The 12,850-nt window shown below is 43.9% G+C and overlaps 1 protein-coding gene across 3 annotated transcripts in view; it reads left to right on the top strand.

The window, feature by feature from the left end:
• The window catches only part of per1b (period circadian clock 1b), a 22,912-nt gene extending 10,062 nt beyond the window's left edge, over positions 1–12,850 (top strand). For 2 of the 3 annotated variants that reach the window (XM_023420799.2, XM_023420800.2), the window contains exons 3-20: positions 579–832; positions 1,017–1,138; positions 2,094–2,295; positions 2,559–2,753; positions 3,853–3,931; positions 4,373–4,479; positions 4,694–4,847; positions 4,944–5,220; positions 5,454–5,562; positions 5,923–6,082; positions 6,192–6,307; positions 6,595–6,741; positions 8,522–8,890; positions 9,050–9,834; positions 9,948–10,134; positions 10,321–10,534; positions 10,785–10,935; positions 11,051–12,850. In XM_023420799.2, coding sequence (XP_023276567.1) covers positions 579–832; positions 1,017–1,138; positions 2,094–2,295; positions 2,559–2,753; positions 3,853–3,931; positions 4,373–4,479; positions 4,694–4,847; positions 4,944–5,220; positions 5,454–5,562; positions 5,923–6,082; positions 6,192–6,307; positions 6,595–6,741; positions 8,522–8,890; positions 9,050–9,834; positions 9,948–10,134; positions 10,321–10,534; positions 10,785–10,935; positions 11,051–11,356 — 3,934 coding nt within the window. In that variant the 3' untranslated portion in view covers positions 11,357–12,850. The remainder of the gene's footprint in view (positions 1–578; positions 833–1,016; positions 1,139–2,093; positions 2,296–2,558; positions 2,754–3,852; positions 3,932–4,372; positions 4,480–4,693; positions 4,848–4,943; positions 5,221–5,453; positions 5,563–5,922; positions 6,083–6,191; positions 6,308–6,594; positions 6,742–8,521; positions 8,891–9,049; positions 9,835–9,947; positions 10,135–10,320; positions 10,535–10,784; positions 10,936–11,050) is intronic. The other variant, XM_023420802.2, reaches the window with a different exon arrangement.

The following is a 12,850-nucleotide window of genomic DNA, read 5'->3' as shown; positions in this document are numbered from 1 at the left end:
AGATGCATTACATCACTTTTCCCAACTGAGTACCACCCACCTCAAACCAGTGCGACAAACACACAATTTCATAAATCTCTCATGTAAAAAATGTTTTCTAGCTTTGGCAGAACATTAGTGTGTATCATGTAGGACCCTCTCGCTCATAAGAAACTGGTTTGAAAATTGGTTTTCACGGCCTTTTCATTTCAAACGGTTAAAAAAGGTTTATTACGTCATTAGAAAATGGAGCAGAAAAGGAAAGAGAGAAACCGACTTAAACTAAAAAGGTTCTTCTCGCATCATTTGCTAACGCACGCTGTCAGCGTATCAGACATTATTAGCTGTAACTGTTGTCTACTCTTCATTTGCGCTCAGGAAATGTACATAACTGCTTTGTTCAAATGTGTATAATTCCTCTGATGTAAGAAAATTATAGACAAATATACAATGACGTCACACATGCAATTATGTTATTAGGTTTCTGTTCTACACAGGCTTGCACATGCTAACGGTACATGTGTCAACACAGCAGCAATGGAGACATACCCAGCACATACTCATCTGTGTGTAAAAATGCTCATTCCTCCCTTTCCCAGCTCCAACTCCCAGAGCCTCTCACCTCCCAGCGGCTCCCTGGCCTACAGCCTGTTGTTGACCAACTCGGAGCATGACCCCCCCTCCACCTCTGGCTGTAGCAGTGACCAGTCAGCGAGGGTCCAGACCCAGAAAGAGCTAATGAAGGCCATCAAGGAGCTGAAGCTCCGCCTGCCAGCTGAGCGCAAGTCCAAGGGCCACTCCAGCACCCTAAATGCACTCAAATATGCACTTCAATGTGTCAGACAAGTCCGAGGTGAGGTTCTGTTTTTGTTTCTACCTTCTTTTCTGCCCCAGATATTGACATCTCATGATTTTAAGCTCCTGTGCTTTTCTTGAACGTGTTTTAAGGTGTAATGTTTTTATTTTCCTGCACTGCAGTCTGTAGTTCTGTCTTTTACCTGTATCCACACCCTGACAGAGATTTTTCACCTTTACAGCCAACAAAGAGTACTACCACCAGTGGAGTGTGGAGGAGTGTCACGGCTGCAGTCTGGACTTGTCTACCTTCACAATTGAGGAGCTTGATAATATCACCTCAGAGTACACCCTCAAAAACACTGTAAGTTTAAAGTTCAGAGTTTTCCACTTATTACTGTGTCTTATTACTGTGCCGAGTGAGCCGTGGACTTTATTTATTTATTTACTATTTTTTTTCCCCTGGGTGTGAAATGGAACTAGATGGAAAGCCATTGGTTTAGTCACATGGCCTTGAATGTGACTAAGATAAATAAGAAACTTGTATCACAGGATGCCTGATGAATTGTTGCTTCATGTCACTGTAAACTATTTATCAAAAAAACTGATTGTGATAATCTGGAAGAGCTTTTATTGAAGTTATTCTCATGAAAACCATTTGAATCAAGCTCATCTACAGTAATGCCCACACTCTTTCCAAGACATCTCAAATGTTAGGTAAAGGTTTCTCTGTGTGCTATTAATTGTTTCCTTGTACATCTTTCAAAATATTGGACTTTATTAACAGCTAACTGATGGAAAAACTGTGCAGAGAGCACAACGACAGGCTCAGGCCTCAATTATACTCCCTTGCGGACGCGTACATGGACAGCTGCAAACACCAGACACATAATTGTTCCCATTAACCTTCTTTCTTGTGGAGTCCGCTTGGAGGAGCACATGTGCAGTTGGTGGTCTTGTAGCGAAGTGGCCGCGGGCCGAACACAGCAAATTTGAGAATACGCAGATGTCCACACAGAGCCTTGTGTACACCCTATGAAATGTACTTCACGTGGATCCTAATGGACCCTTGCAATGTGATGCAAACATGCAACACACTGAAATACACAGATTATTATTAGATTATTTTCTCTGAGAACTTTCGCTTGGCTCACATTCAGAAACACCCTTCTTCACGCCTCTCAGTTCACTAACAGAGATGGATACCACCAAGCTTCTAAATCCAACTGAGTCCAAAGAAAGATCTTATTGTCAGATTGTTGGAGAAGTTGAAAACAAATCTCCCTAAATTACTGTATTTCCTTTTCTGTTTTTGCCAGGATACATTCTCCATGGCCGTGTCTTTCCTGTCGGGGAAGGTCGTGTACGTATCACCCCAGGGTTCGTCCCTGTTGCGCTGTAAGCCTGAGTATCTCCAGGGGACCGTGTTTTCTGAGCTTTTGGCTCCACAGGATGTCAGCACTTTCTACAGCGGCACAGCACCCTGCCGCCTGCCCCCCTGGGCGTCCTGCATCGGGTCTGGTGAGCTGAGATAAATGGAAATTTGGAGAGGGTTTGGTGGGGGGTCATATTGAAGAAGGGTTTTTTTTTTCCCCCCAGGGGCAGTTAAAACTCAAGAACATACAATCTATAGCTAGGATGACAACAGATTTAGATGATTTCTGACATTGATTTTTCTCGGACTAAACTCCTCTGATCCGGTCAGGGGAATGTGTAGTCTTTGTTGCATATCATGGTACCGTTTCCTGTGCAGTCTGACTCTTTCTTACGCTCTTTCCTCTCAGCCTCCCCTCCAGTCGATTGCACCCAGGAGAAGTCCATGTTCTGTCGGATCAGCGCTGACCGTACACAGGGCGGCGAGATGCGCTACTACCCGTTCCGCCTCACGCCGTACCAGCTCACTCTTAGAGACTCCGATGCTGCTGAGCCGCAACCCTGCTGCCTGCTCATCGCAGAGAGGGTCCACTCTGGATATGAAGGTAAATATTACTCTACTGTATATTTTTATGAGAAACACAAAGCCTATACTGCATGTATGTGCAGTTTTCTGTCTTAAAGTGCACATCAGTCATGACAGACTTTTCTGATACAGGTGAAATTTTATTTGACAGTATGTCAGAAAAGGAGGGCATTATATCACAAACAATTACTAAGCTGTTGTATTATCATTAATATTATTATCATTAGCTATTAGATATCAGCTATCCCGGCTGCAAGTTGACATTTTTAAGAGAAACATGATGTAATCTTTGGTTCTTAATCCAAAAACATTGAGACTTTGCATCACCAGAGCTCTCACAGCGTTACTGCTGCCATCCACAACCAACCAAATGCGAGCTGATGGCGTGCCTCTGCTCCCATATACTTTTTCTTTTTACATTGTAGTGCTACAGTTTACCACACATTCACCGCACGTGACATGCTTCCAGTATGACAGATTTCATTAGAGCGATTTTGCACAGTGCGACATGCAATCAACACATGATCAGTTATTCAATGGAATATCCCTGCATTCAGTGGAAGCTTGTCTTAAAGTGAGCAGTAGTCAGTTATTAGTAATACAGGGAAAAATAAATAATGATCTGAGTGCTAAGATCTGTGCTTCTCACCATGTTTTTATTGTCACTGTGCAGCATTGATAATGTTTTGTCAGCGTAACCCAAGTATCACAAGTACAGTTTGATTATCAGCTCTCTCCTAGTTTCATAATTTAATGTTTTGACTAAAAATCAGATTTAATGGATTTTAGCATCAAGATCGGCTCCTTCTTGCGTGTAGATGTAGCCGCTGTTGCAGACAGACACCATTTGGTTGAATAAGGCAGCATGATGAGCTACGAACTTTACTCATCATTACTCACTGCATAATTTAAAACCATACACTTGAAACTGTAATGTACTTGAAATGAGCTGTGTGTTGGAAATAGACAGAAGGCAGACTCTGTCTCACTGATTTGCGTTGGATTACCATATTCCCCTGAATATGGATAATATCATAGACACCAAATGATTGGATGTCAGACTGTCCTCAAAATGTCTTTTCTTCGTGTGTGTGTGTGTGTGTGTGTGTTTCTTCCAGCTCCTCGTATCCCTCCAGACAAGAGGATCTTCACCACCAGTCACACTCCGAGTTGCCTCTTCCAGGAGGTGGACGAGAGGTCAGTTCTGCCCAACTTCTGATGTGTTGCCTTCTGGCCATTGAATATGTGATTGTGAAATGTATTCCTTACTTTGAAAATCATCAGTTTATCAGTGTGATCTGAAATTGTCCTTGATATTTATAATGGTCAAATTCAAATTGTGCAATTTCATTTCGGTATATACAGTATATATATTTTTAGGGTTCACAAATTCAATACAATTCAAGTATCTGCTATTCAAAAACTATATTCTAATTGCTCAATTTCAGTAAAGTCAAAAGAATTATTTTCATTATTTTCTCCTATAATGAAAGTGAAAACAACTCTTTCATTCACTTTCCTTCTGTGATTTCTTTGGTTGTAAACTGATCTGTGTACAGCTGTAGAGCAGGAACTGATGCAGTGTATAACAGATGTACCATGACTGTCTAACAGTGTGTAAATATGCTGTGTTTGCAGGGCAGTGCCGTTGTTGGGCTACCTGCCTCAGGACTTGGTTGGAACCCCCATCCTGCTCTACATCCACCCTGAGGACAGGCCCATGATGGTGGCTATACATGAGAAGAGTGAGTCTATATAATCCTGAACTCACTGTAACTGCAATTGCTGTATGTACTGAACATTGAGTGTCTGAGAGTACTGTATTTAGATTTTGTTATGCTATTGACAACGCTATATCTTCCAGTTGTAAGCGAGAGATGGATTCAATGCTACAAGTCATTAAATTCTTTATTCCATCTCAGTTTTCTCACACAATGTCTATCTGTTGTGTCTCCTCAGTCTTTCAGTTTGCAGGGCAGCCGTTTGACTATTCACCCATGAGGATGTGTGCCCGCAGCGGGGAGTATGTGACCATCGACACAAGCTGGTCATCCTTTGTCAACCCCTGGAGCCGGAAGGTGGCGTTTGTTGTGGGGCGCCACAAAGTCAGAACGTAAGTTTATTATTTCAACTCGCTCACATACAAATGCCACCAGAGCATTTACGAGAAAGTATTTGAACTTTATTTTTCGTCTCCACCTTTCTCCAGGAGCCCTCTGAATGAAGACGTGTTCACTACGCCACAGGGCCGCGAGAGCCAGGTCACCACGCCTGACATCGTCCAGCTGAGCGAGCGGATCCACCGGCACCTCGTGCAGCCGGTGCACAGTGGCAGCTCTCAGGGCTACAGCTCGCTCGGGTCGAGCGGCTCACGGGGCTCCCACCGTTCACACCAACAGCACCTCAGTGCCTCAGCCGCCTCGTCCAGCGACAGCAACGGCCCCGCCATGGATGAGGCTGCCGCTGCCATCGCTTTACACAAACCTGTGAGTCTGAGCGACAACATGCAACAGAAACATGTAACATGAGATGCTGTACAAGACTTGCAGCAGATACAGCAGAGGACAAACAATGAATTCTGGAATTCAGTGTTTTGGTTTTGATCTGTGCACAGCTCCAATTGTTTCTGTTCCACATGTGTGGAAAAACTTTTGGGATTGTACTTGTACTACACAACATAATCTTCCTCTAATTGCTGTGATTTTTTTTTTTTCCTCAGATGACGTTCCAGCAGATCTGCAAAGACGTTCACATGGTCAAGACTAATGGACAGCAGGTTTTCATCGAGTCCCGTAACAGGCCATTGCCCAGAAAAAACACCAGCACAGGTGAAATAAGGAGGACAGTTGACTGATGTTGTCCAGATATAACACAGAATATACTTTAGAAATCAAAGAGGAATCCATGACAACCATTATGTGAATATTTTGAGTTGGTTTATTAAGAAACAGTAGGTGGCACTGATTCTCCAGACTGATGCCGGTAAACCATTATAGAAAGCAAAACGCTCCTGTTACTAGGGAATAAAGCAGGAATAGTATATATATATATCTGTATTACTGACTATCAAAACCAGAAATGTTGGCAGATGCTGTTCCAAGTTATCAACTCACATCAAAAACACATTTTCATCTCTGCAATATGAGAACTCGTTTTCATTTCCTCTTCCTCTCTAATTCTTCATCCAGGCACCACAAGCATTCGAGCCCTCAACAGCGACCCAATCAGAGGTTTGATAGCAGACATGACAAAACCGCTCAAAGCATTGGTCCCTGCACCGCTTGTACAGAAGGAACCCCCGACTGCCTACTCCTACCAGCAGATCAACTGTCTGGACAGCATCATTAGGTGTGTGTGAAAGCCTGAAGCCATACAATAGCTTGTCTTTTTTTTTCTTTTTTTTTTTGTTCATCACTTTACTAAAATAAAAAAAAAACAATACTTTGTTTCTACGCAGGTACTTGGAGAGCTGCAACATTCCTAACACAGTTAAAAGGAAGTGCGGCTCCTCTTCTTGCACCGCCTCCTCCACGTCTGATGACGACAGACAGGAGGCCAGCGGCAACAACAAAGGTACTTTTTAATAATGTTTCCAGTATATTGTGCAAGCCTTTGTTTTGTTGCTCTATAACTACAATTGCATTTATAATAGCTTTGTTTATGCTCTAATCTGATGATGTTTAATGTGTTTTAATGTGTAATACAGATAATTTCTCTTTTTTTATTGTAAAAATGACTGGATTTCTGTCTGTGGGGGCTTGTGCAGCCTCTGAGTCTCCTAAATTACTGATAGGCAGGCTTGTTCCTGTGTCGGGTCAGTAATCAATAACTAATTTTTGTCGGTGTTCTTGTTTCTACAGGTGGTTCAGTTAGCATCGTAGGTGAACCACCTCCTCTGCCTCCTTTGACCATGGCCACAAAGGCAGAAAGTGTAGCCTCAGTCACATCCCAGTGTAGCTTCAGCAGCACCATCGTGCATGTGGGAGACAAGAAGCCTCCCGAGTCAGGTGGGCATCAACGACACTCATCTTTGCTCTGTAGTTCTGTTATTCAGCAGGTTTGTATGAGGTCTTCGCAGGTCTTCAATTGAATTTGAAAAAAAGCCTTCGATATGGTAAAACGGTTCGAGGTTGACTTTAAAATATGAAAGTTAACCAGCAAAATTCTCTGATGCTGTTCTTATGTGTTGACCAGAAGTGCTATTATTACTTCAAAAGTCTTCACATCCTGCAGAAACCAGAGGCCTGTACTACGAAGCAGGATTTGAGGTTATCGAGCTAACGACAGGTTTAACTCTGGGTTTTCAGTCGTACGACGGTGGTTCACTGGTAACCGGAGTAAATCGCCATGGCAACTTACGCTGAACTCCTAACCTGCTCCGGCGCAGGTTTACTTCAGAGGATCAGATCATAGATCAAAACCTGTCAACAGCCAAACTACTGACCAAGTCAATCACTGGAAAAACAGAGTCCTCATTCCTACAGGATGCTAACAGGGACAAAAGAGTTTACAATAAAGTGATCAATAATAACGAGCAGTAGACATAAAATATAAAAAAAAAAAAAAATCAGTGGAAAGGTTTTCCTGTTTGAGTCTTTCCATGTGTCCACTCTGGTTTTAAAACAAAGCTTCATCACGCTTAATAAATAGCCTATATAATAATTATAGCTTCATTTTAATTGAACAAAATATTCTTTGATCCGACAGGATTTCTGACAGTGTCGATGCGTTTACTCTCTTCTTCATCATTGCAGCTCAGAATAACATGGAGCCTGAGACCACAACTGGAAATAAAAACTAAACCTCTGATGTCTTTGATTAGAGAAATTAGCTACTTAATTATTTGTATAATTATAAATGAACATATCAGTCGTTCAATCAACTACTCCTCTTTTCTTTAACTGTTTTATCTGCGTCACATGTTCAGTTTGTTCATCATCAGACAAAAGAACAAAAATACTCATAATGATAATTCATGCAATTATTTACAATATATCTTTAGTCTGACTTTAATAAAACATTATATTTAGACATGGAAATAATATTTTTTTACATTTCACCTTGTTGAACACTACTTTTGGACGTTGCTATAACGAAATTACCAGTAGGCATCAGCATTTCTTCTCATATATTAAGTACTTCATTTATGATTCAGACGATTTTGCTTGTGATAAACAAATTCGCCTCTCACACATGAACGCGCTCGTCACTGGATAGGTAAACCCAGGGTTAACGGAGTCTGTTGATACCCAGCTTCGTAGTACAGGTTATCCAGGACGGTCAATGTTAGGTTCAGTTATCCAAGTTTACCCAAGTTTACCCAAGTTATCCTGAGTATGTTGAACTTGCTTCGTAGTACAGGCCTCTGGAGTCACATGATAAAACCACAAACTGTAAATAAGCTGATTAATGCCTTTTGTTCTCATCAGAGTTTATCCTGGAAATTTCTTCTTTTGGTCCATTCTTGTTTGTACCCAAACAACATCCTCTACTGTTTGCACTTTCTTTCAGCTGGATAATGTTAAATCTTAACACAGAACTGTTTATCTACTACTGTCTTATTTACTAATGTAAATTTGCTAACGTTAGCTATCATTAGCTACTTTTCCTGCCGGACCATGACAAAACTGATGTGTATTGAAATGAGCTGTTGTTTATGAATTTAACTTGATTTGTAAGAGGAATAATTTGTTATTTCTTCTTCAGAAAGTTGCACAGTCTGACTTGAATGCTCTTCCAGCAGTATTTATTCATCATTTCCACCATTCTTCTTCTTCCTTATCACAGACATCGTCATGGAGGAGGCTCCTACAACTCCTACGTTGGCTCCTCCTATGACAACACCAACCCTTCCCGCCAGCGGGCTGACACCTCCCGCTAACACAGCTATCACCCCTCCTCCTCCACCACCCCCTCCCCCGCCACCTCTCCCGCAAGCCACTCAGCCGGAGAGGGACAGCCGGAGAAATGGAAGTGTCGGAGGAGGCGGAGGAGGCCGGCTGGGTCTGACAAAGGAGGTGCTATCCGCCCACACCCAGCAGGAGGAGCAGGCGTTCCTTGACCGCTTCAAGGACCTCAGCAAGCTGCGCGTGTTCGATCAGACGGCATCTTCCACTGTGCGATGCCACACCCAAGCTGCCAACCCTCTGTCACGAGGTGGGGGCGCCCCCCCCTCCCAAACACACACATTCCCTGGATTTAGTCACTATGCAATATGATCATTTGCGTGCTCCACTATGATGGATCTGTGAAAGACGCAAAACAAAATGTTCAGTGCCAGAAATTTGCCTTACTCTGTCTCTTTCTCTTTCTCAGGAGTGCGCTGTTCCCGTGACTACCCCGCTGCAGGAGGCAGCACCGGTCACAGACGTGGTCGGGGAGGAAAGAGACTCAGGCACCAGGAGTCATCTGACCAGCACAGCTCTCTGGGCATGAACGGGTGCTGCCGAGACCCCAGAACCAACACGGCCCCCATGCCCCTAAACATGCCTCTCGGACCCGCAACAAACTCCTCCTCCTGGCCCTCTGTAGGGTCCCAGGCCAGCATTGCTGCTGCCCCTTTTGCTCCTGGTATGCTTCCGATTTACCCTGTGTACCCACCGCTTGCACAGCCGTTACCCATCCCAGACCCATCACGTTTCCCACCCACCCAGATGGTTCCTCCCATGATGGCCCTCGTTCTGCCAAACTACATTTTCCCCCAGATGGGAGCACCCATCGCTCAGCCAGGTGCCACCCCCGGACATTTCTACAATCCTAACTTCCCGTACCCCGGCGCCACCCCAGCCCCTGTCCCGACTGTTGTCGCCAACCCCATGCCCGTCCCTGGCACCTGCGCCCCGTCTCGTAGCAGCACCCCGCACTCCTACAGTCAGACACCTGCTGACCGTGAGGGTGCAGAGTCCCCCCTCTTCCAGTCCCGATGCTCCTCCCCCCTCAACTTGCTGCAGCTGGAGGAATCACCAAGCAACCGGTTAGAGGTTGCCACGGCGCTGGCGGCATCACAGCAAGCCACGCCTTCTGTGCAGGGTGGTGCAGCCGGGGGACAGAGCTCAGCCAATCAGAGGAGCCCTGATGATACCTCCAAGGAAAATGAGAATGTAAGTACACAGATGTTCAGGAAACGTGGTATTTTCAAAATTTCATATTTATATTATATATATATTTTTTCTTTTTTTGCGCTCCTGTTTATTTGTTTTCATTCTCCCATTAGGGTGAAACTAATGAATCCAACAATGATGCGATGTCCACGTCCAGCGACCTGCTGGACCTGTTGCTGCAGGAGGACTCCCGCTCAGGCACCGGCTCAGCCGCTTCTGGTTCAGGCTTCTCTGGGACAAGGTCCTCGGGTTCAGGCTCCGGCTCCAACGGCTGCAGTTCCTCTGGCACCAGTGGCACAAGTAAGTAGATTAACTTTACCAGACTCTGAGGTGTTTAAGGTGAACGAAATAGTTCTGGGTCATATGACCAATAATGCAAAATTGTCCATAGCTTTAAATTCATTCTAGTTATTGGTTGTGTATTGAAGGAAACTGCCTCAAGTCAACCACAGTTAACTCTCTCCTTTAACCTCCTTGTCCATGCAGGCAGCAGTCAGGGCAGCCACACCAGCAAGTACTTTGGCAGCATCGACTCATCGGAGAATGACCACTCCCGCAAACAGCCAGCAGGGGGCAGCAGCAGCGCCGGGGGAGACGGCGGGGAGGAGCAGTTCATCAAGTGTGTCCTACAGGACCCCATCTGGCTACTGATGGCCAACACAGACGACAAGGTCATGATGACCTACCAGCTGCCCGTCAGGTACGACACAGGACCAGACAATCTGAAAAACATCCATCTATTATTAAAGATGTTTTTCTTCATCAAGTACAGAAGTATTTTTACTTCTTGAGTACAGTTCAATTTAAAAAACAAAAAAACAAAAAAACAAAAACAAAAAAAAAACAAAATGTAATCTTAAGGAGTCTATGTTGCAGCAAACAATGTGCTGAAGTTTTTCTTCAGCAACGACAGCAGGTTTACAGTGACCATATTTTATATATAACAACAGGGACATGGAGACGGTGCTGCGAGAGGACCGCGAGGCCTTGAGGAGCATGCAGAAACATCAGCCACGCTTCACAGAGGATCAGAAGAGAGAGCTGAGCCAGGTTCACCCCTGGATCCGCACAGGACGCCTGCCACGAGCCATCAATATTTCTGTGAGTACACGGCAGCTCAACACTGAGCCAAGAAGAAAAAAAAAAAAGGTTCAGACAAAACCAAATCCATCCATTCAACATTGAAATAACAGATCATGTTTCTCTCTGGTTTCAGGGCTGCGCAGGCTGCAAGTCTCCCCCCTCTGTGCCTCCGGTCGCACCGTTCGACGTGGAGATCCATGAGATGGAGCTGTGCAGCGTGCTGAAGGCTCAGGAGGAGGGCGCCAGCATGGGCAAGAAAAATCTTGCAGAAACGGCCATGGATGAAGCTCCGGAGGATGAAGAGGAAGAGGCGGAGGAGAAAGGAACCAAAACACAAGATGGCAACCAAGACATGACAGCAGAGGAGCAGAGGGCGACCTCAGAAGCTGTGGAGGAAAAGGCAGAGGCTCAGCTGCCTGAGTCTGACATGACTCACTGAGTAGGTGGCCAAAGATAAAGAACATTATCATGACCTTTCTTTGCTGATATGCAGAAAATGTGCACCTTCCAGCACTTTGTGGCCATAACATCATTACACGGGGTGTTAAGTGTTAAAAGCGGCTCTGCTGGGACCTTTAAAAAAAGGTGCATATTGATCCAGACAACTGCCATTTATTGTTTGATAGGTCAGGCAGGACACTTGGCCAAGTTAATTCTTCGTCGAGTCTGACTTTGATGACAGCACACCAGGCATGTTGTACGACTGCATATTAAACACCTTGGAAATCACAAGATGTGCACACACGCACACAAACACACTCAGTTTTAGAGAGTGAAATCGATTTTTTTCCTCTCTCTCTCGGCTGTTCTCATAGTTCTTAGTATATTTATTTAACTTGTAAAATAATCAGAGAGGACTAAGGTGAATGTGTTACAAAGAAAAAGACGCCTTGACATAAAGATGGATGTGCTTCACCACAGTGTCCTCCTTGATGTTTTCATCTCTCCTGTTCAGAGTTCTGCTCACGAGGAAAGGAGGGAGTTTACCTGTGACTTTTCTTCTTGTGGAATGTTTCCCAGGTTGTCTGGGATCCTGCTCCCACTTAGATCCCGATTTTTTATTTTTTTTTTATTTTTTTTTTTTTTATGTAAAATTTTTTCCCCAGTTAAAAAGAAACAGCAACTTTAACCTAATAGAGAAAATGTACAGTGAGAAACAGGTTATTTTGTAAACATTGTGTATATTTTTATACTTTCATCCACTGCAAATAGAGAGGATAATTGCCCAAAAGAGCTTCTACTGTTTAAAAAAAAAAAAAAAAAAAAAGGTATATATGAATTCCAGGATTCAAAATAGTATCTTTTCGATCATTTTAGAGGCAGAAAAATGACAAAACACACAAAAAAAACAATCACATCACAGTCTCGGAAACGGAGACGGTGTTTTCTTGTGACACTACAATCTAGTGCGATGTACAGCTTCATGGTTGGGCAGCGTGGTAAAAATCGCCAGGAGACCAACCTGGACTTTTAAAAAAAGGTTTCTCCTCGGCTGGGCATTACTTGGTGCGTTTGTGTGGTCGCTCCACAGTGAGAAATGAACAATGCCTCTCGGAGAAACACTTCTCTCACAAACAAAAGACAGCACAGACAGTATTCCTGACACTGCCAGCACCCTAAGGAGCTGTAAATCCTTGCGCAGAGAGAGAGAGAGAGAGAGCATTTGTGTTGCCAGTGCTTGCTCATGGTGGTAAGTGGCTTCTTTGAAAGAGGTGGACGTTTAACTCTTTATAATGTCTAGAGTTCGGACAGTGTTTACTATCTTCTCTTTTCCTGTCCTTTACTCTCCCTCTTTCTCCTCTGTGGCACTGTTCTGGTCATGTGATATCCTGTGCTTTATGGCGTCAGTGGTGTCTGCGACAGTTTCTTAATATTTTTGTGAAATTCTTTGTACAAAAAGAAAAAAAAGACAATAAAATTGAATTGAAAAGGC

Source organism: Seriola lalandi, unplaced genomic scaffold (genome assembly GCF_002814215.2).
Source record: "Seriola lalandi dorsalis isolate HSWRI2012SDOR001 ecotype SW California unplaced genomic scaffold, Sedor1 jcf7180002054658, whole genome shotgun sequence".
NCBI classification, from domain to species: Eukaryota; Metazoa; Chordata; class Actinopteri; order Carangiformes; family Carangidae; genus Seriola; species Seriola lalandi.
This window is presented reverse-complemented; position numbering and strand designations above follow the sequence as displayed.